The sequence below is a fragment of the Sinohyriopsis cumingii genome, chromosome 6, assembly GCF_028554795.1.
Source record: "Sinohyriopsis cumingii isolate HCF-2022 chromosome 6, ASM2855479v2, whole genome shotgun sequence".
Classification (NCBI taxonomy): Eukaryota; Metazoa; Mollusca; class Bivalvia; order Unionida; family Unionidae; genus Sinohyriopsis; species Sinohyriopsis cumingii.
Window position 1 is genome coordinate 150,409,363 of NC_142966.1, and position 24,801 is coordinate 150,434,163.

The 24,801-nt window shown below is 34.5% G+C and overlaps 1 protein-coding gene across 1 annotated transcript in view; it reads right to left on the reverse strand.

Annotated features, from left to right (window-relative positions):
* Positions 1-24,801, reverse strand: part of LOC149798259 (uncharacterized) — a 56,071-nt gene that overhangs the window by 22,107 nt on the left and 9,163 nt on the right. Inside the window, exons 2-4 of the mRNA XM_089963396.1 lie at positions 22,168-22,260; positions 15,380-15,507; positions 8,708-8,873 (exon numbers count right to left, since the gene is read on the reverse strand). Coding sequence (XP_089819522.1) covers positions 8,708-8,873; positions 15,380-15,507; positions 22,168-22,260 — 387 coding nt within the window. The remainder of the gene's footprint in view (positions 1-8,707; positions 8,874-15,379; positions 15,508-22,167; positions 22,261-24,801) is intronic.

Genomic DNA, 24,801 nt, shown 5'->3' on the forward strand with positions numbered 1-24,801 from the left:
TGGGTGGTGGCAGTGCAAACATTGTGGACAACTCTGGGCCACCCTTGTGATTTTAGTGCGTTATTGATGAAGGGCTTGTGGATCAATTTTAGGCAGTTGTTCTTGAAGTCATTTCATTGTGATAGATTCATGATCGCATGATGAAGTCAAAGGAGTTTGGAAGGTTGAGCAGTTTTTTCTAATGAGTGCTTTGTACTTGTCTTGCAGTTGTTTCATGTACTGCTGCATTGTAATGATTTCTCATCCAGTCAGTGCTTTGTACTCACTCACAAGCTTAGGACTAGAAACAGTGTTTCCAGTAGTGCTTCTTGGCATTGCTTTTATGGCTCCTTTGACTCATTCGATCAAACTGTGCATATATGCATTTGATCTTGGATACAGCAACTTTGTTGCTGCAGTTGTTTTCCAGAATCCTGCCTCTTGTAGCAATCAAGCAATGTCCATGAGACGATGAAGAGACGATGAAAAATATCATGTCGCAGGATAAAATCTTTTACTGGATCTGTCACTACTTCAGGCAAATTTGTATACTCTATTGGTACTAGGCGAGATTTTAGTCTATTCTTGCATTGATAGATGTATACAGATATGGTCCATCTATTGTTTCTTTAACTGAGACAATTGTTATTTTTGTCTGGTCGGAGACAATTTTTAAATCTTGAGTATATAGTCAGTCAGCAGTTTCTTCAATTGCTTGTTATAAAATGCCTAATACGTGGATCAAATAAGTATGTGTGGTTACCCAAAGGCAGCAAGGAAAAGTGCAACAAGACATGCTTGGGAGAGTATTGTGCACAGCATAATGCCCTCATCAAGTGGGGAAGTCCAGGACTTAAACCCTGCCTTGGTTGTCAAGAAGGCATTCGAGGTCAGCTGCAGGTATGTCAGCATTGTGGTTGTAAAAACATAATAGTAATTAAATATTACTACAAGAAATTGAGAACTACCCAGCGACTCAAAAACATACAGCCGTGTTCGACGAGTTTCTGGCAAAAATTAAATATTACACAACTGTGCGAGGAAATGATGTGGAGAGTTAATCCCTTGTTTAGTCGTTATGAAGCTAACACGAATGGAGAAATACATAGTGTGCACATTAAAAGATGGCATGTGGTAAGATTCAGCACCACTGGATACTCCATCATTCATCAGAGCCACAATGTACTGTCATCATTTTGTGTTTGAAGCTCATTGTGGAGTCATTCCCATCAGTTACTCTGTGGCTCATCTCAACACTCTCAACAGAAATAAATCTGATAATCGATTTGACAATTTAAAGATAAGATCTGATGGGTAGCAAAAAAATATTATTTTGTGCAAAGTCTTTACTAACTAATTAAAGTATTTTTTCTGTGGTATCTACCCTTATTTGCCAGCCTATAAGACGATACTTTTGACCAGAAAATCATAGCTTCGTCTTATACTCTGAATAAACTTATATAGGGATTTTGTCATCCAAAGTGCTATATCATATGTCACATAATTTTTCACATATAATTTTTTTCTCCAAAAAAATGTGTAAAAACTTATTTCATTTTGGGGATGAGATCGTGTATGATAAATGTCATTTTTCTGAAAAGACAAGGTAATAATAATGTAACATACATGAATGACTTCTTGATATCACTGGAAAATAACAGATCATGGGTCAAGCAAAACAGCAGAATGAATAATTCTGATTGATCATGTCAATTTCTCAACCCGTGACATCTTTTGAACTTGCCAAAAGGACTGACAGCAATTTAATGTAACATATAGCATGAGGAAAGGTCAAAAACAATTGCCGCCTAAACAGAGGACGAGTACATGCATATGAAAAAAATAATCTTATTGGTTGGGAAAATGGACAGGTTGTAATACTTGCAAAGAAAATTATACATCATGCAAAATGGTCATTCTTGGGAGTAAAGGAAGTCTATATAGATATATCTATTACGAATATTCAAACCCTAAAGTAGTATGTTATGTATTTTCACAGTTTACATTTACCATTTAATTTATTAATTACTTCTTTCTTTGACAAAGCTTCAGCTAAACAGGGGCAATAAGGTGAAGAAAAAATCCCACAAAGAGCTGGAATCTTTCTCTCTCTCATATATATCGGGCCATATTTTATTTTGATCACAAGTGCAGATGAAAAATGTGAGGGAATAAATATGTATCTCTCTCTGTATTTCTCTTCACCCCCCCAAAAAAAATAATGTGGAAAAGCATTTTAGCATCAAAGATGCAATTTCCCTATTGAAACAGCATAATTTGATACTTTTAATATTTATGATATTGGGAAGTTTATAGTTTAATTCCACACAGTATTGTGAATTTTATCCTATCTGTAACTCAATACATTTTCAGGTCAGCTAAAAGTACATAATACATTTAAAATACTCCATGTGTGAAACAAATTAGGTACTTTTAGTTACATTTATTAATCCAGACCAGAAAGGTTACAAGTTACAGATAGGGTAAAATTTGCGATGCTTTGAGGAACAAAGTGAAAAAGACAAAGCCAAGGTATTGATCTGGTCTTGTCTTATACTCAGCATTGATTTATTTATGGATGAAAGATGAAAAATTTGCCAAATTTGCTCATTCAACTTATACTCCACATCGACTTTGAGGCTGGCAAATATGGTACACATCAGTTGATCTGTACATTAACTTCAGGAGTTCTTCTTGATGCATGCAAGAGAAGCAGTGCTTAGAAATAAGATCTTTATCGTAGATGATACTGAGCTTGCCATTGTCAAGGAGCTCTTTGTTGTGAGATTATTTCCTATCCTGACAAACTTGGTGAGTGTTGATGTATATGTGGAGATGGAATGTGTTCACGATGGCATCCTTGAGATCTTTTTGATTTTCCATGATGGGATAAGTGAGATATCGGGTGTGATCGGCAACCAAGTTAACTCTGTCAACCATGTCTTTTCTATGTTTATGACTAAGATAATTTTAAGAGCTTTCTTAAGGGTTTTTTCACTCATACATCTAATGTAGTGCTGCCTCATCGTAAAAGACCTTCATGCAATTTCTGGATGAATCCGAATGCTGCTCTTGTGTGAGAATACGTGCTTGCATGCTGTTCCCTGTAGTTTTGTCAGAGTCTGTTTGAGCATCACAGGAACATTGTTTTGAATCAATATCATGATGGCTTACTTCATGGAGTGATTCTGGATTGTGCAAGATCATGTCGGTGATGAAGATCTCATCATCATTAAGACTGACAGGATAGCTGCTGTAGCCAGACATTTTCTATGTAGAATCCGTGACATACTTTTTGTCATAGATTTTTACGAATTGGCTCAGCAATATCAAGCCGTACTGGTTTCCCACCATGTCCACAATGAGATCACTGACAGTTCTCATTTCATGAATCAGCAACGCCATATCTAAGGGAGCCCCATGCAAATACGAGTGTATTTTATTGAGCATTTTTTGATATGACAACATGGTCTGCTTGGCACTATATTTTTTACCTCCAGCCATGGCTCTATGTGTTTCATCATCATTTGAAAGGCCATTCTGGCTCTGGATAAAATCAACATCATTGGGTGGGCCATCATGCCCGTGGAGATTACTCCGCTGGCCATCACAGCAAGTGGTGTCAATAAGACGAATCTCTGTATGCGCATGCATCTCCTGTATGTGTGCTTGTACACATAGACTTTTTGATGGTAATGGTGACAATACAATTCAAGCTCGTAATTATCTTCCACCAACATATTCTCATTGATGTGACTGAAGTCAATAATGAGCTTCATCCTGTGCTTATACAACTGTGTTGTCAGCATCAACTATACTTTGCAGCAGGTGTTAAACCTGTGATAAATGCTCACTTAAAAACTTAACATTAATTTTATCTTTGCTGACCTTAATGTCACTCACCGTTTCTCCAACAACCCAAAGTGAAAATCTGTTGCAACCTTTTGCGATTTAATTTTGCAAGATTCCACAACGTATCAGGAGTAACAATTAGCTCAAGCTGATCCAGATATTGCTGTGCTTCTACTATATGTAACAACTGGAAATCATCAATGCATTAAGGTATTTTTCGATGATATTTGTCAATGGACTAATACAATTGAGTGATTTTTTTATACATTGAGATTAACTTTTTCAAAGTCTTTTATCATTTTCTTCAATACTTTTCTTGATCATTAATTTTATCAAGCAGTTCCTGAGATGCCTTTGGAGCAATGACAAAGTTTCCTTGTGGAAACACTTACTTTTTTAAAAACAATGCTCAGTTTTTGTTCACTTTCATCTTGTGTGAAATTTTCCAAATGCATATATGACACTGTATCAATATCTGGATTGATTTTTCCATGGATGTTATACATGATCACATTAAAAAGTGCTTCTATGACCTTCTTGTTTTCAAACACTGGTTGTTCTGCCACTGGTTGTAGAACCGATGGTTCAGGAACAACTGCATCATCAAGCACCATCACTTCCATAATCACGTCTAAACAGGCATGTTGAAAAACAGTCTTTTGTCAGTGGCATTGTACAGTTTTCAGTTTCTGTGAAATCTCTTTCTGGATACTATTTTATTCATACCATCATGATCTTTTTGTGTGTGCCATCATCTTCCTATCAACCAAATCGTTGTTGTTTAATGTATCCAGTTTTCAATATGGTACTAATGATGCTCGGATGCAGTTCCTGGATAGTCGAGTGAACAATTCCTTTGATGCTTTATGCCAGCTGTGTCAATTCTCTATTGTTACAAAATTTAAATATAGCAAATATAGCAAAATACTTGTCTATGGCATCTCTGAGCTGCTGTAGTTGCATATGTCCAAAATATGAGACAGTTTTATCTCATTGTGTTTCCACTACTCATGTGCATTTTTTACAGATAAACTTACATAAATTTCCCTAAAACGTTCTGAGAGCATATAGACTGAGCTCTTTTACATGGCATCATAGTAGCCAAACATACGTTAGTCATAGGCGTACCAGGTAATATGAAAATGTCACCAGAAGATCTTTCGCAACTGAAAGTTATTACAGAAGAACTGCATAAACCAGCAGGCAAGCATTCTCCATGATGCAGAGTCATTGCAGCTGTGGCAGATGTGGTTGGCAGATCTCTCCAACATGAGAGATTACAGTGCACACAATGATCATTTCAAATATCACATTATGGTCATCTATGTTTTCAGCAAATATGCATGGGTAGCACCTATGTACAACAAAAAAGGAAAATCTATCATTGAAGCATTTGATAGCACTGTAGGTACATCAAAACCCAATAAATTATGGGCAGATCATGGTAGTGAATTTTATAACAAGACCATTTCAGACTGGCTTAAAAAAATAATTATATCTTGTACAGCACACACAATCAAATCAAAGTGGCTGTCATAGAGCGGTTTAAAAGAACTCTAAAAAATTGCATGTGGAAGAGATTTACCAGTGATAACACTAATACTTTGATTTTTTGGCCAGAAATTGTTGACAATATAATCACACATGGCACAGGGGCATCTTTGGCTAACAAAAAACAACAGGTCACTGATGGCTTTTATTTTAGATCCAAATTCAAAGTAGGTGACAACATCAGAATTAGCAGACAGAAAGCTACATTCAAAAAGGGATACACCCCTAACTTGACCGAAGAAGTCTTCATTGCTGATACCATTAAAATAACATTCTGGTCAGGTACACGCTTAAAGATTCCTTGAGAGAGCCCATAGAGTGTTCTTTTTATGAGCAGGAATTACAAAAAACAAAACAAAACCTCATCAGAGTAAAAATCACCTCCACCAAAGGAAAAAATTATCTCATCAAATGGTTTGGTTATCCTGAGCAATTCAACTCATGGATTCCAACAACAGCTTTGATGTCATTGTCTCATCAGGTGCCATGCCTCACAAATAATCTGATCATACTCCTAGCCTATGCTCTTCCCAGATATCATCTTGCATTTCGCCACATGCTTATGAAGACCCATCCTCTCAAATATACGCTGGAATACACACTCAAGTTTTATCAATTTCACACGACCTATCAACTGAACCCAAGTCAATAATAAAACTGATCCTGCTGTGGCGCTGACAAATGAAAATGGTTCAACTTCTTTTGTATGTGGTATTGTTGATTATACATGTGCACTGGATGCTGATGACTATAGCTATGCCTCACCCACTCCTCCTTCTCATAGTCATCTTCACTCTATATCATCTCAGAAGCATAGCTCAAATTTTTATTCTCATAAGCTATAGGCTTCTTCACATGCCTCAGTTTCTCTTCAGACTCAGACTCATCAAAATCAAATATCGGAATACTGCTGCGAACCTCCTCACTAGAACCCAATCAATCAACACTCCAGGGATAACATGGAAGAGACATCTTCACTATACTACAAAAATATCTCTAATATAACCAAAGCAAGACAAAACCCACTGGTCCAGAACCCCCATTTTGTACCCTTGAGTGGTCCAAAAACACCCAATTTTCTATGTTGGAGTGACCACCCCTGGTCCGGAACCCACATTCCTGTATTCAAAATACCCATTATTTTTTCTGTGCGAGCCATCTCCATGAACTTGAACCCATATTTCTATATACACCTCTCCCTCGATAACTGGCGCACAACGGGGTCCACAAACATAGACCACACTATAAGCGAGGCGCGAGTTACCGAGGGACCTCCAAAAATTGAAGAAGAAAAAAACACGCTTTGACATCGAGAAAACCATAGGGGAGGGGGTGGCATTAGGGAACTGGGCTGTTTAATGACTGAATCCTCATTTTCCAATCATGTCGATAATAATTTTTAATAATACGCTTTTTCTAATGAAGTTGTTCATTATTCTGTTTAAATAGCACTTTTTTCTCCCTCTCCAAATATCCAAGATATGAAAGATCGTTCCAACTGGTTTGAACAACCATCATGTGTACTCAAAAAATCTGTGTATTATGTCACTGCTTTTTGTTTTATTGATGAGTCTGGTTCCTGTAGTAGTATTTAATTGTATCTTGCCAGATCAGTAGTCCACAATTTGGGAACTAGACTAACTGTTGATATACCATCAAAAAAGATTCCTTTTTTTCAAAAACACGCGACATTTATTTTGTGACATGTCTATGTCAAAACTCAATTTTTTATTGTTCAATTAGTACAATGTTAATGTCGTGATTTCATTGGAAGTAATAATTAAATTTCTTGTCATCCCTGAGGATCTTTCTAAATGACAGTTCAAGAACTCTCTGAAACTTGCTTGCCCATAATGGTCCGTATCTGTGAAATCAAGCTCTTTATTTTACGAAGTATTCTTTTTGCTTTGCTGCCTTGATAAATTTTATCACAGTTATGAAAGAGTCGGTTAATTTAAGGTAGTTTCTGTTACATACACAATAACGTTTATTACAGTGTTCGATTGTTCAAATGAAGTGAGTTCACCTGACATACAACCGAGGCTGCTAGATTTTTGTGCCTTTTAACTTTTCTTTTATTCCACCTCCTTTTTTAATTCAAAAGACATAATTAACATGATAATATAAAGGAGGCCAGCTTTTAATTCAGTTCAGCAATACTTCTGCAAGTCAGTTATCAAAACACGATCAGCACTTAATTAGGTTCTCAGAGAAACGCTCGCGGACATAGCTGTTACGGTAGATTGACGCATTTTACATTTAATTACAAGACGGCACATTGCACTTATGACGATTACACTTAAAAGGAACTAAAAGATGGAACTAGAACACAAATTTCAATTGATAAAAATTATTTAATTTGTATTTATTTATTAAAGTACTGCCTCCACTCGGCGCAAGTGACATTTTCATCGATCTAAATTTCCTTACATATCGTTAATTGTGGTGAATTAGGAATGTCTTTTGGAAAGAAAATGTAAAAAATTTTATGAGTTATTTTTAAATTTGATATTTCATAGTGTTGGTTAAAATTTCCAGGTCCTATCTACCGTTTTCAAAGATAAAACGAGCGATACAACGTTTCCGTTACCAATTTTCATCACGATTTTCTTCAAGTTCAACAAATAGGGATCAATTTTTTTGGTATTTTTGGATTAAAAAAATGGGATCCACGCCTGACACCGTATTATAAGTGTGTTCGCGTGTTATCAGGGCATGAGTTATTGAGGGAGTGGTGTACTACTAATAGCTGTTTTAAAGTTTTTCTGTAGGTGAGAATTCTTAATCACCCTAAACCTGTGATTTCAATAATACTCATCATAGGTTGCTTCCCTTGCTTTATTAGGCAAACTGGCAATAATGGGATGGCTTTCATTATTTTTAATCAAATTCTATTCACGGTTTTCAAGACATTGTTTCAAGGATAATCTATTTATACTAATGAGGCTATGTCTGATGTTAGATCAGCATCATCTGTATAAATTTAATAGCAAGAATAATTTCATTCACTAATGATAAAATTCTGTTTTTCTGGATAAGTCATTTAAAGGTCTTTTATTTTCAATAACAGCAGTCATGCACACATTATTGTGGATCCTCTATGTCATGTTAGGTCAGATTCTGTTCAGCATATTTCTGTGTTTAGTAATGGCAGCCTATATGTTGGTGGATCAGATCATTCATATAAACTTTAGAGCTCTCACTGCTAGTATTCTGTCCAATGCAAGAAGTACTCTTTGATAGATGAAGGATCATACCACAGAGTCACATGACCTTACAGCCATATGAGCTAATAACTAAGCTATGTGCTGATCTTTACATTTACCTTTAATTTCTCTAGCAAATTCTGCCTCCTCTTTCTCCAACATGTCCTTTAAAGATCCCTGTTTGGCCTCAAACAGGCATTCCTTAAACTTATTGTAGGCATCCTGATCTCTTTGCTGAATTTGATTTATGAGTTCCCTTATCTTCTTAGATGTTGTTGGTTGGTCCTACAGAATCATATAAATAGAACATGCTCTTCAGTACCCAACTTTAACAGGAATAGATTAAAAATTTAAAATAATGAAATCAAGGTCCATTTATTATCAACAAAAGGGTTCCACATGTTTGAAACAAAATATTCCAGACTTTTTCGAACTGTTTTCTGGATGAAATTTATTTTTGCAAGGTTCAATTATGACCATTACTGAACAAAATTTAAATCATTTTGGGTTGGACAGTGTGAAGTTTTTAAATCAGAAGCTGTTTCAAATTTGAGACTCTCATAACATCTAAATTTGACATATGACCATGTACTAAATGACAGGATATATCACTAGAAAAAAGTATCACTACTGTAATTCGTATAAATTTATATGCAATTTATATGTAAATAATTTTAATTAAGAGTATACAAATTTTAACTTTACCTAACTGCATATGTTTATATGAAGAAAGGTTTCAAGAAAAGCATTGTTTTCCAATTGTGACAAGAAACCCTTAAAAACTATATACCTTTATATACAAAAGGCTGAATGAAATAAAAATCCACTTATGCAGGTGTCAGGGCCATTTTTTCCCCACGTAATCATCTTTGAGAGAAGTAAGTTGTACCTAGTACTCATCTGTGTTGTCATTTTACTCAGTGCAGTATATTATCACAACAATATTTTCTTACTAGAAAAATCCACTTGCAACTGACACAAGCTTGACACTACAATAGTTTTCAAACTGTTGTCTTCACTCTGAATCCATTTTAGTATTAAGTTTACATTCAATGCATGTGTAAAAACCCAAGTCAACTTTTTATATGTTCTGGACTCACAAAAAGTAACTGATATGTGGCATATACTAATGTACACATATACTCTCATGGTGCAAATATGCACTACTTGGCCTGGGATTACTATGTAGTAATGTTTTCTATGGCAGAGGCAATGTTTCAGCAGTCAGAAAGAAAAGATGGGTAGTTTTCCTGAACCTTGCTTATATATCACTGCTGCCTTAACATCTACTTTCAATATGATTTGACTATAGACTGTATATTACTGTCATCACTTTCCTCTCAGGGGGACTAGTAATAATAAGATTTTCAAGATGGCTGCCTGGTGGCCATATTCAGATTGACACCATTTTTGTTTAGGACACAACTAGACATTGAAAGATCATAAAAAGTGGTTTAGTGAAAAACCCCATTTTCAAATAATCTATCATTAAGAAGAAATAGTAATAACATCATTTTCAATATGGCAGCTGTGTGAGCCTTAATGGCTCTCTAAGCGACACCATTTTTACACAAAACCAACTAGACATCACAAGTCCATGCTGATATGACTTTCAGTTCAATATAAGTAGCGATATGATTTCAAGATGGGTGGAGTGGTGACCATATTGGATATCAGATCCGCAGTATTTTCATTTAGGATGAACTAGACATCATAAGAAGTTATTTAGTGATTTTATGATGTTCCAATTATGAGGTGTTACTCCCCGAGGGTATTTTTACATGGACTCTGAGCAGGACTGCTTACAGTTAGTCCAGACTGCATGCTTTGGATAATTACAGTGGTCGTAAAAAATGTTTTTTTTTTTCCCTCTCATTTTCAAGACTTTACAGAGTCTGTGAATCCTTTGGAAAGTTATTTAGCTCCAATTTCCTCTGATGAAAGTGACATAAAAGATCTAATCAACCATCACTGATTGTTAGCAGTTAGGCTTTGTTCTACCACAGGGATCAATAATTATGTAGGACTTACAATATCAGCTAATATAGCCTTACTACCATGTGAACTATGGCAACAAATTAGTTACATAAGTATTTATATATGAGCTGAAGACACTAAAACTGACCAGTATACTTAATTATTAAATGTACAGGATCTACTGATGTTTTGTTATAAATATTTCATATGCTGACACTCCACAACACAAACGATACTGTGTGTGGGACTAATGTGAAGTCTTTGTTGCAGACCCTGGGGCAATTATTCAATTACAGTGTATTTCGTTTTTAATGAGTTTAGGAGATAAGCTTTTACACCTATTTCGCCTGGTATTTTGTGTAAGGCTGCAATGTTTACACATGTAAATGGCTTGCGTTAATTTACTGATTGTAAATGTTTACAAAATGGTAAATGTGTAAACAAACATGCATGTGGCTGTTATTGACCCAGGAACTACCTGATCCAATAATAATAATAATAATAATAATAATATTGAAGATTTTATTTTCAGAGGGTGAATCAATTAGTTACAAAGGAGAATCTAATCTACCTTGAGGCTCTATGTACATATAAGATACAAGCTAATAATAATATGTTAATCTACACACACATACACATACACACACACATACACATACACACACACATACACATACACACATATACAAACAACTATTCACATTAAATCTACACTGCTGCATAAATGAAAATGAACCACAAAAGGTGGGTGGTGTAACATGTGCTTTAATCAGTACATACAATTTTTTAATGATATCATCTATCTAATACACCTATTGTGGAAGGAAGAGATGCTTGGAGCTCATTTAATATTATGTGGGCTGTTACTCTAAAAAAGTACACCTTAAAATTGAAAGCTATTTTAGAATAGCTGCTTTCTTGGTTTGTGTACTTTGAAATTTTGCTCTTTTAATGACTGCTTTTAGATTTCGGTTACCAGTAAAATTCCTTTCCTGGAAAATGGTGTTTAGGTAAGTGGGGTCAGATTTTCTAAACACCTTGAACATTAATTTGGCATTTCTCAAAAATATTTTTTCATGTATTGGATATACTTTAAATGTAAGCACTGCATATTTGAACAATTTATTTTTGTTGATCATGAAGTATTTTACATGCCCTTTCACGGAGTCTGGAAATTTTTCTCATGATCTACTTGGTCAAAAGCCTTCTGAAAATCAATCATTACAGGATAAATTAACTTTCCTTAATCTTAGGCTTTCAGCCACTTGTCAGTCATAGACATAAGTGCAGTTTCCCAAAAATGATCTTTCTTATAGCCAGATTGATTTTCATGAAATAGATCGTCAATGTTGTCTTAACTCTTAACCCCTGGAGGCTTTTATCGTATTCACCTTAAATGTGAGTAGGAAATACATTTTGGGGGCTACTTCTGAGTACATCCTAATACATCGACTCCAAGAGATTTCCCATTAGCCTAGTGCCTAGTTGTGTTAGAAACATCATTTTCCATTGGTTATTTTGCTCATGCATGAGCAGAAGGGCAAAAGTTAGTTTATTTGATGGTTTTTTTTTTGCTTAATGGCCCCATCATTTTTATAATGACACTACTCTTTATTCCAAATGCCCACCTTATCCTACTTTTTGCAAAGGTTCACCTGTCTGTGTGCAGTTCAGACTGGTCTGCCTTAGATCTGAGGCCAAAAAGTCTAAATTCTGGACACAAAAATCGGATTCTGACCATGTGCAAATTTTGGGTGAAAAAAAAAACGGGTACAAAAATTAGGTTTTTCCCTCTGTATTTTGTAGTGCAACTAAAATGTCCAGATTATTTGGTATCATTGTAGAGCTACATCAGTCTACCTTTCTATAATACCATCCACTTTAGTGTATCATACATGACCTTGATGCTACAGAGCTCGGCAGTAGGCTACTACCTCCTGCCATGTAAACGCGGCACCAGGGGTTAAAGAGTTAAGAAGTCTTGAACCTATTATGTCAAGCCCTGTAGATTTAGAAACATCCATGTTTTTTCGGTAACTCAAAACAAACTCTGAACCTAATTCAGGGATTTCAAATTCAGCACCATTTGGAAGTTTTGTGGAACAAAATTTTTATTTCTAAATGATTATGTTCTGTAATATTATAGGCAATGTTTACAAACAATTCACTGAAAATATTTACAATGTCATAAACATGATTTTCATTATTAATTAGGGATGATATATCTGTCTTATTTTTGTACTTCCCTGTTCCAAAATCCTTAAATATTTTCCATATATGTTTGGGGTTGTTTTGTTTTTGGTCATCAAGAATATTTTATAGTTGTTTCTCTTGGCTTGTATAATCATTTTGGTTACCTTATTTCTCCAGATTTTGTATTTGTTTTCATTATCAACAGATTTCAAGTGGTCTCATCTCTTCATAGTGACTAAAATTTCTGCAGTGACCCAGACAGGTTGACGACCATATTTAACTATATGTGTCCTCAAGGGTGCATGTTTATTAACAACTTCCGAAAACAGATCAGACCAAGGGCTTAACTATATTCAGTATCATCAAAAATTTGACAGTATCCCAGGGGATTTGCTTTAAATCCTTAAGAAATTTTCATTATTTAAGGTTTCAAAAGACCGGTAAGTGATAAATTTATGAATATTCTTTTCTCATACATTGTTATATTTTCTTTTTAGAAAAATTGCCCAAATCATCATGGAAACCAATTTTTGGAACAGATGTTCTTTAAATACTTTCTTTAGTATTTGTGTATGGTCTATAAGTGCTTTTAAATTGGATGTTACCCTAATGGGTTCACAGACTAATTGCAAAATCCAAAAAGGTTCAACAAAATCCAACCAATGTTTCCAGGTATTAATGGAATTTATTTGCCAAACTGTGTTGTTGATGTTGTTGTTGTTATAGGGTTTCACACCATTTTTCAGCACAAGATAGGCTATACATGGCGGCCAGTATAAATGGTGGAGGAAGAACCCTGGGAAAAAAACACTGACCCACAAGAAGCTACTGGCAAGCTTTCTCACAAACCCACATTGGCTGAATCCGAGACTCGAACCCATGCAGAGAGAGGTGAGATAGCAGTGATCCATAACAGTGAGCACTTTAGCCCACTTGGCCACATTGAGCATGTGCTTATTATTGTCTTTCAAGAAATCTATTTTATTGCTAAAATCATCCTGAAAAGCACGTCAATTAACAGTATTTTAACAAGATTAAGATAATGAGTGATAATAAAGAGAACTCATCTGAATGTTCAATTCTGCATGTTGACTATGTTCTGGTTTGTCCCAATGTTACATACAGGTCATATTGCTATGCTGATGATGTTGTACACTCCAAAAAACTGATGTTGATATAGTGTTTGCATTGTGTGCAAAGAATGAAATGCTCCCATTTGCTGCTTTGCTTCACAAAGTCAAAATCATTAACCAAAAGTTCTGAAATTTAGTTTTGGTAGGCTTTGCTGAGGGATCATTGTTTCATGAATCACTGAAGAAATATATTTAGACACTTTGCCTTCAAATATAAATTACACTTGATCACTGAAATAATCATGTTTGTATTTTATATATTTCAAAGAAACACTGAAACTGATCATAAACTTGCCAATAATCTTTAATACAGATGGAATGAACATTCTTGTTCAGGGCAGTGATGTGTAACAACTTTTGTTCTTCAAGACACATCTCTTTGATTTATCTATAACTTCAAAGGCATTGGGTTCCTTCACGTTGTGAAGTTTACCTATGCAAACTAACTTAATGGGTTCCCTCAAAACAGTCTTCAAAAGACTTGACACATCACCGTGGCTATTCTCAGCCAATCAAATAATACCTGATACAGTGGTTATTCATACCTGACCACCTTGGTTTTAATTGCCTTTGTGATGATTAAATAAATAAACTGCAACAAGGATAGTTGTACAGAAGCTCTAAGCAGGGCTGTTTACAATTGACATGTGCATATAATGAGGTGCATAGCTGCCATATTTCAGATAGTGTTGTGTGTGTGTGGAGGGATCAGAAAGTGTGTTTTGAGGTTCCAAGGGGAAGTCACTGTATGTGACCAAAAGAAATGACGCTGACTGAGAATAAGCTAACTTTTCATATAAGCCTATAAAAAAATTACTGGAAAACTTGGTTAAAAAGAAAACAATATATATTTTCTCTGATGCATTTAATATACATGTACTTACAAACCAAAAATAATAGTTAAGTTTATTATAGCATTGTCCAACAGCATCACCATGCCCATGTCCCCACAATCACTGCTATGCTTGACAAAGTGAAACTCAATCCAAAGTTCTGAAATTTAGCTTTGCTGGCCATTGCTCATTTTGCTGATGAATCATTTCCTAAATTAAAGCTGCATTTCGAGACTTTGCCATTGAGGCATGAACCGCACTTGCATACTATTGTGACTGCTAAAATAATTGTGTTACGTGTTTTATATTAAGGAAAATCCTACTGCAAAGAAGCATTACCACTGATCACAAACTGCCAGTAATCTTTCATAATGATGGTCTGATCATTCTCATTAAAGTGTAAGAACTTTTTTTTATAGTATAATCAGTTCCTCCCCAAGGATATTTTTACAGGTTTTTTTTCCCCTCTCATTTTATAAACAAAATGTAACAAGTTCAAACAGAATGGTACGAACATGGATTGGCACTTCAGAATCTTTAATGTGTTGAAAAGCTTTGTAGGTCTAACAAAATAAGCTAACATGGCCAAAGGAGCTACAAAGATACTATAGCAACAACTTGTTCTCAGACCCATCACAAAATCACTAGTTCTTACCAAAATGTCACGCAAGGTCACACAATCAAGAATTTCTTTTTGTTGAATATACATGGAGACAATTTCAATATTAACATCCTCCACCAGGGCTGGCAGACATCGGTTCAGAACATTCCGATGCAGCTTTCCTGAAAAGACAGAACTCAGATTGTGAAGAATTATATTTTTCTCATTTTTACTATCCAATTACCTATGGCCAATGGGAGGACTATCAGCTTAGGCCTAATGATTGAGTCAACATGTTGAAATGTTCCCATAAGAACTGAACTAAAATATAGGAAGTATATATATTTGTGTGTGTGTGTATTAGGATATAATGGCATATCAGTGCAATTAATGGTTATATACAGTACATTTAATAATAGTAAAAATACTACTTTATTTACAAAGGGTGACTCATTTAGTCGAGGACTATTCTCTTCTGAAGCCCTCTTAAAAAGAGTATAATAACATGCATTATATGAAAGATAAGAGTAATTAATATTCATTTTATTGTGTTCAGTATTAAAATACTAAATACCATTATCTATTTGAAACAAATACATATTCATGATATCTCTTTCTAAATACTGTAATATTTTCAGCAGATATTACATACAGTGGAAGCTTGTTACAGATAACGGTACCAAAGTAATGGAAGCTTTTTTTAAAAACTGCTGTTCTTGGTTTTGGTGCCATGTGACATTGATATCAACTGGTACTGTGTTGAAAAGACCTAAATAAATCCTTAAGATACTCTGAAGCAGTTCTATGTAGACATTTATATAAAAGAACTGCCTTGTGAAAATCTATATTTTCATATATCGTGAACCATTTTAGTTCTGTAAACAATGTGTTTGAGGGATGATCAATAGCTGCATCTAACCTAATGCATGCTGCCTGTTTCTGAAGTTTATAAATCCTGTCAGGCTGATATTATAGCAGTTTCCCCAATACATTTAAACTATAATCCATTGTTGAAAGAATATATGAATTGTAGTATAGCTTGTGAGTTTCTATAGGTAAGTATTTCTTTATTCTGCTGAGCAGAGTGATTTTGGATGACAGTGTTTTACAAAGTCATTCCACTGTAAATTATTATCTACAGACACACCTTCAAGATTTTCATGTTTGACATTTTCTAACTGATAATTATTTATTGTAAGAGATAGTTCTGGGTTCCCTAACTTGTGTAGCTTTTGTGATGTCCCTAAAATCATATAATTTTGTTTACCTTCATTAATTACCATCCTATTTTGTTGTGCCCATTTTTGAACTCTAATGAGGTCTGATTCTAATCTTTTTGGATAACTTCATTGTCAGAGCAAGAGGTATACAAGGTTGCATCACCTGCAAACAAGTCTGTATTTGCTGATTTGCTATTTAATGGTAGATCGTTCACAAGGATAAGAAAGAGAGGACCTAAAACTGAGCCTTGAGGGACCATTGAACGAACTGTGTGAGTTTGAGAGCTAATATTGCCAATGCTTACTTGCTAAGACCATTTGTTTAGGTATGATCTGAACTAGTTTTAAAAAAACATTGTAGAGTTTGGAAAATCCATGTTTTTGTTGTGAAAATTAATCCATCCATAATTCTGTCCAATATGGACTGAATACTGAAGTTGTCACAGATGTCCACATCATGGCTCATGGTGGACAGATCAAGTTTTATATCACCTTTTGGGAAGTCACAGCAATAATGAATGTCCTGAAGACAGTGCAGAATGTTGTTTTCAAGCTGTACACAAAAATACTTCAGCCAGTAAAACACATTAATATACGTCTATTTACTGCAAGAAATAAAGATATATTTTAAGTTAAGAATCAAATTAGAATATTTAGGTGCTTACAAAATATATAAAGTTTAATAGTAAAATGATCATATTAACAGTAGCTCTAAAAAATGAGATTGAGTGATAGAGAGGTTCTTTAAATTTAAATAACTTTAAAATTTAAAAATTTAAAAAAAAGGAAAATATAATACATTCTATTAATTAATCTAGCTATCCATACTAGCTGCATAAATCATATATCACATATTCTGAAATTTTAATTGCTCTTGCTGTGTAATTGTGCAAAATTTTACAGACTAATCTATCTGTAGTATAATTACAAATTGATTTAATTAGTAGTCAGCATAACATGAAAACCTAGTAGCTAGCAACAATTAACATCTGCTTGGGGCAAGAATTTAATTTTAATTAGGACCCACATGGTAAACAGTTAGAAACGGACGAGAGTTCAATGCTAAAGCAAGATCACTGCGGTGAAATGTCCAGAGTTGATATGAACAATGGAAATAGTGTTATTTATGTACACCACTGCCTCAATAACTCGCGCCCTGATAAATCACTTATAACATGGGGTCAGGCATGGATCCTATTTTGTTAACCAGATAGTACTCAAAACTTGATCACTATTTGTTGAAAATTGTGGCCAAAATTGGTAACTGGAGCTTTTATATATCACTCATTTTATCTTCAAAACAGTAGATAGGACCTAAAGACTGTAATCAACATTAAAAAATTATCAACTTTTAATAAGAAATCACATAATTTGTTACATTTTCTTTCCAAATGGCATTCTTAGTAAACTGTATTAACGATATTCAAAGAAATTTCGATCAATGAAAATGTCACTTGTGCCTAGTGGAGGCAGTAAATTAATAAGTAAATATCAATTAATGTGTGACCCTGCTTATAACACAGTAGTAGGGAGCCATAGAACCTGACCATGTCATAGACCAAACCATGTTATAAGCAGCCAGGTCAGTTAGCTGAAGAAAATGATGCATGTACCCCCAAAAAATTGAAGGGGGTGAGGAGAGAGGTAATAAATGCAGGCAGTAAAGTATGTGCTTCAATGGCACAGTTACCATCTTAAACTGATGCATATTGAATGAGAGATACACCTATAGTGAAAACAGAGAAGACATATAATATTTTACTTTATTTAGAGAACCATGAATTGGCACATATTTCTCCATTGGCTGAGTATGTTTTCATAGCAATCGGTGCTTCAAAGGTAATCTGTTTCCTTTGAAATTTCAGCAAACTACTTTATCTCGGTACACTTTAAAAAGGGAATTGGCCATCATTTGGTCTATTCTAGTTACTGTTCCTCCCTGCCTATTGAATAAACCAATAAGATTTGTTTTTTTAAAAAAAATTTACATTAATTTTATGGTAGCAGTGTGATGCTGCTTTCCATGCATGCATCTGAGAAATTTAACAAAGGGATGTTCTGAAGGATTTAATTCTCACTGAAAAGAAGAGGCATTTTACTTACAATATGTACAATAAAGTGTATATTGAACCTGTGCATTGTGTTATTTAAAATAATTTTTATCAAGTGAAATTTGTATTTTAGTTATATTGTTTGGTTCCTTTTAAGTGTAATCATCATAAATGCAATGTGTCTTCTTGTATTTAAACATAAAATGTGTCAATCTACCATAACAGCAATGTCCAGAAGCATTTTTTTGGGAACCTAAGTGCCAACCATGTTTTAATATCTGACCAGCAGAAGTATTTGTTGTATTGTTGCATTGAATTAAAACTGGCCTCCTTCATATTACCAAGTTCATTACGTCTTTTGAATCAAATAAAAGAGGTGGAATAGAAGAATGGTTAAATCCTACGTGCTTAAGATCTAGCGGACACAATTGTATGGCGGGTGAACTCATTTCTTTGATCAATTGAACGGTTATAAATGATATTATGTATATATTTAAACTGCCTTAAATTAACCTACTCAGTCTTAACTGTAATCAAAGCCAGCAAAGCATCCAAGCAAAATGAATACTTTGTAAAAATAAACAGCTTTTTTTTCAGATACAGAAAATTGTGGGGGAAACTAGTTTCAGAGAATTCCTTAACTGGCATTTACAAATATCCTCAAGGATGATAAGAAGTTTTACAATTACTTGCAATGAAATCATGGCATCAATATTTTTTGAACTGAACAATACAAAAATTTAGTTCCAATGTAGATGATTGACCAACAAAATAAATTGTGTTTGGTGGTGTATCAACAGTTAGTCTGGTTCCCAGCTTTCAAAGACTACCTTCTTTAAACTAATCCCATACCACTCCAGGAACTAGACTAATCAACTAAACAAATAGCAGTGATGTAACACGCAAATGTTTCTGCCACACACACACACACATACATGGGAAAAGAGGCCAGTCTGCAACCAAGATGTTGACAACCCAAAGAGGATTAAGAGAGAGACAGAGGAAAGAGATGGAAATGACGACTGATCACAGCAGTGATTGGGGAAATCGTGGAAGCACCAGATGATGCTGTCATGTTCGCAATCTGAGTTTGACCAGTCACTCGATCGTATGATGAAATTTGTTCTAACTGTATAACAGAATTTCACATAATTTATAACTGAGAGAGAAAGTGAATCATTTACATGTCATATTCTATTTCATTTTGTTTATTTATCTGATTAAACTGTTATATTTTACACATGGAGATCATGTTATTCTGTTCTAAATTTCTGCTCAGATCTCTGTTATTCCATCCGTTAATTTAACATTTTATTTTACTGACTATTTGATCCAGGCAATAACATCATGGTCCATCATCTCCTAGATAAAAACGATAACGAAAAATCCCAAAGAGTGGGGGAGATCACACATCTTCACTACCTTATGACATGCTGATTATGTTTCATGAAAATTAACATGGTGGATATATATTTGCAAAATTTATTATAAAATATTAAAAGGCAGGATAACAAGTTGTGACAAGTAAAACAATAATATACCTAATTATTCAATGTGCTGGAAAATGTCATTTTTAAATCTGGACTTGAAGCTGTTTTTGTATTATTAATATACTTTCATGATTACCATATTTGCCAGCCTATAAGATGACACTTTTTGACCTCAAAATCTTAGCTTCGTCTTATACTCCAAATCGACTTACATATGGATCATGTCGTCCGAATTGCTTTATCATATTTTTTGTATGGAAAATAATTCTCCAAGAGTACAAAATATAATGTGCAAAAAATATTTCATTTTGGGGTAGAGATTGTATATGAACAAATATAGGCTGAATATTTTAAACAATTACATGATTGTCAGTATTAAAAATTAACACAGATCAGGTGTAATTGTGCTAAAGCAGAATGCACCAGTAATGCACATTGTTTGTAAAATACATTGTTTAAATTTAATTACATATATGTGCATTAGAATTTACAAGTTAGAAGATGAATAACCATGACAAAGAAATATTCCATCACAATTTTCTTCTTGAACCTAACGATCAAATGATCCATATACCCCACTGACAGACAGACATGTATTCATGATTGTAAATCTGTATTGTTCACTTACCAAATGACTGATTTTACTTGTGTACAAGTGCAGTACCATATTCCATTATCAACTAATACCACTAGTTAAGCGATTCATTCTAATTTTTGTTTCCACTTCCATTATTACAAGAATCACATGACCTTGTAGTGGTATTTACATGCTAATTAAATACGCTATGGCTGTATTCAGTCATTCCAAGATAACACCTGTCTGAGGTCAAGATTCTGCAGACCAGATCAGATTAGAAAAGCTACTAATAGGGAAATGAGGCTACCCATGGGTATTATGAATACCATACCATATAGTTAAAGGAAATGCCAGGTGCTAACTATCGCAAAGTTCTCAGCCTGTGACAATTTTGAACTTGCCACAGAGCCAACAGTAATTTAAAGTACATCTAGCATGAGCAAAGATCAAATTCATTGCTGCCTAAGTACAGGAAGAGTACATGCACTTTAAATTAAATGTTAATTGTTGTGAATAAATAGGTCATTATGCATGTACTTGCAAAGAAAATCAGACAGCATGCAAAATGGTAATTCTTGGGATTTAACCTGATGGAGACAATATGGATATAACTATTGTGAATATTTAAACCCTGAAGGAGTATGGTATGTATTTTCATCGTTTACATTTACTCTTTCATTTATTAATGTTTTCTCTCTTATTTACAATACCCTATGGGTGGCCCCATTTCCCTCATTAATTTGATCTGGTCTGCCAAATCTTGCCCTCAAACAGGTGTAAGCTTGGATGACCTGACCACAGCTTAAGTTTTTTTAATTAACATGTAAATAACACTGCAAAGCCATGTGATTCTGGGACAATGGAACTGTAACTAAAACTAGAAGGAATTGTTTCCTCAGTGGTTTTAATTGATAATGGAATATGGCATAACCCTTGCACATGAGGAAGATCACAATCATCATGTAAGTAAACAATACAGATTATAATCACTCTGAAACTTCTCTCTCTCTCTCTCATATAAAGACATATTTTATTTGCTCATAAGGTGCAAGAAGAAAGATGTGAAGGAACACATGTTTTTGTCATGTTTATGCATTTTCTAACTTATCTATTTTAATGCACATATAAGTAATCAAATTTAAACAAGGCATATTACTAGAACATGCTGTTTTAGTGTTGTTGCATTTGATATATGTGAATCTAATACTGATCATCGTACAAATGTTTTAAAATCCTTCTCAATGTTGGGTCCTATAGTTTTTGTACATTATCTCTTCCCCAAAGTGAAGAATTTTCTAAAATTACAATCTTAAAATTACATGACATACAATAAAGTGATTTCAGTAAACTAATCTATATATATGTATAAGACAAAACAGATTTTCTGGTAAAAAAGGATTAACTTATAGGCTCGCAAATATGGCACAATTGATTAACATGTGGTCCATAGATGAATCACATGCATTAGTGTTCACACATCTTCACATGTGATAGAGAGTTTTACCTTCATTCTCCTTGGCTGTGTCACAATCAATGCCAAAAAGAGCACCAATTATCTTGTGATTTTTAGCAGAAGATACTGCCATGCAGGCATCCTCTGCAAGACAAAAAAGTGTGTGTATTTATGCTGTCCAGACAGTAGTCTTCAACTATCTAAATATTGTGGCCCTTTAAGTCAAATGTAAGTCATTCTGTAGTATGATTAGTCAATATGTAGTAGGATTAGTCAATATGATCCAAATATAAATGTAAAGGGAGAAAATATACCATCAGAACCATATTCTGTACATTATTCTGATACAGGTGGGAACATCTGATTTCACTGACAGCAGTCAGACAAATATTATCCATAACAACAATGCAAAAATACCAAATTATTGAAAAGAAATACAAGTGGAAATATACATCACAGTTGTCCAAGTTTTATAAGCATCTCATGGCATTAAGATAAATATTTAATCAAATTCCTTGACAGTTTTCCCACATTTGTATCTAAAAAAATTAAGAGAGGAAGAGTTTTAAAAACAACACAAAAGGGGAGTGGCTGGTAATCTAATTTTAATAACTATCTGTCAACATTATGTAGCTGTGTGATTCTTGGATGGAATAATAATATTCATTTTCCATGTATAAACCTCCACAGAACATTTTGGAAAAAAATCCAAAACATAATAGAGGCCCAGTCTGCTGCCAAAATTACTGGTGCAGGTCCTCATCAGTTTCAGAACCAGATTTCTTATGGATTGATCATTTGAGTGGTGTGGGGGGGACAGAACCTAGCATAATCAACAGGTGAGTATTACATAATTAAAATCAGCTCTAACCTTCCCAAACAACATTCTATTATCAGAAATACATTAATCCAAGGCTGACATTGCCAGGGTGAGAGTGGGAGACATGCGCCTCACTCCTCCATAAATGCCCCATACAGCCTGCGTCTCTGATAGCCCGTCACCTAAAATCCAGCTCCTGACCTGGCCTGCTATTGCAGGGTGGTGGTGAACTAGAAGATACATAGAACATCAACCTAAACATGCCAAAAGCATGAAGGTGATTGTCATGTTCTTAAAGGTCATGAAACATAGTGCTGATTCTGCATACAACAATGGGACTTTCTACAACCCCTTAATTGACAAGGTAATGCAGGGGGGCAGGCACAATATCAGCAGATGGGCTAAGGTGCTAAACATAATGACAAAGAAGTGTATAAAAAAAACCTGACAGCTGCCATTGATTGATGTTGGAGCCTTCTTTCAAAACCGGTTTGCCTTGTAATTGAGCTCATTGGTGGACCACACCATCCATGGTTCAGGAAGATGTATGAAAAATGTGAGTGAAGGCATAACACTGCAAATTAAAAACAAGTGTCCCTTGACATAATTGAAAATACACTAGGCAAAAAGAATTTCCTGGAATTCAAGATAACATCATTTCTTCCTTTTAACTGTAGAGTGTTGAAACCATCCCTGATATTCTTCAGCAATAACAAGATTTTCAAATTTGCTGCTGTGGTGTATTTGTTGGATGTCAGATTGGCACCATTTTAATTTAGTAAAAAGTAGACATCTTCATGAGTCTTTTGATCAAAATCCCATGTCTTAATGATAATCTATTCAGGAGTGAAAGACAGCTGTCATGGCAACCATATTGAATGTACAACTGGTACCATTTTTCATTTACGGCAATTTAATATCATAAAAAGTATATTGGTGAAAACCCTGCATTGATATAGGCATCCATTTGGGAGTAGAGATAACATTATTTTCAAGTCACCACCAAGGAGGCTTGAGGGTTTGTTATTTTCAGTTAGGACCATGTAGCCACCATAAGAACTCTTCTGATGAAAGCCCATCTCAACATGAATTTTATATCAAGAGCAGTAACTAAAATCAGATTTTCATGATGGCCACATATTGGATGTCAGATCAACACCAATTTAATTTTAGAATAACAACACATTATGATAAGTTTTTTAGTGAACACCACAATTTGATACGGCCAATCATTCAGGAGAAGTAGTAATATCAAAATTTTCAAGCTTGCCAATGTGGCAGCCATATTAGATGCCACATCAGCAACATTTTCATTTAGGATGAAGTAAAAATCACAAGAAATCTTTTCTTGAAAAGCTCATCTCAAGATGACTTTATGTTCAGGAGAAGTAGCAATAACAAGATTTACAAGAAGGCTTCTGCTACGGAGATATAGGACATCAGATATAAATTTTCATTTAGGACCAACTAGACATCAAAAGAAGCCTTTTAGTTAAACCTTATGTTGATCCATTCAGTTGGAATAGTGATACATGTAACAAGATTCAGATCTGACAACTATCATTATTTTGGTGTGAATTTTATGAGTCTCGATAGCGGCTCACATATTCATGCCACATGTAAAAAAATAACAAATTTCTTAACTCTCGATCAGCTTAAATCAGGAAAAAATAACTTTATTTCATTAAGTGCTAGTCAAAATAGCATATGCTAATAATGGTCCTGGTGCCAATAATGGTCCTATATTTGCTAGTCGCGATGTTAGTAGAACTTTATCCAATTGTTACAGTTTGCCCTGTAGCAAGCATTGTAAAGTATATAATCTTTATTTAGAACAGAAGTGTTACAAATTTGGGCAGTGGCAG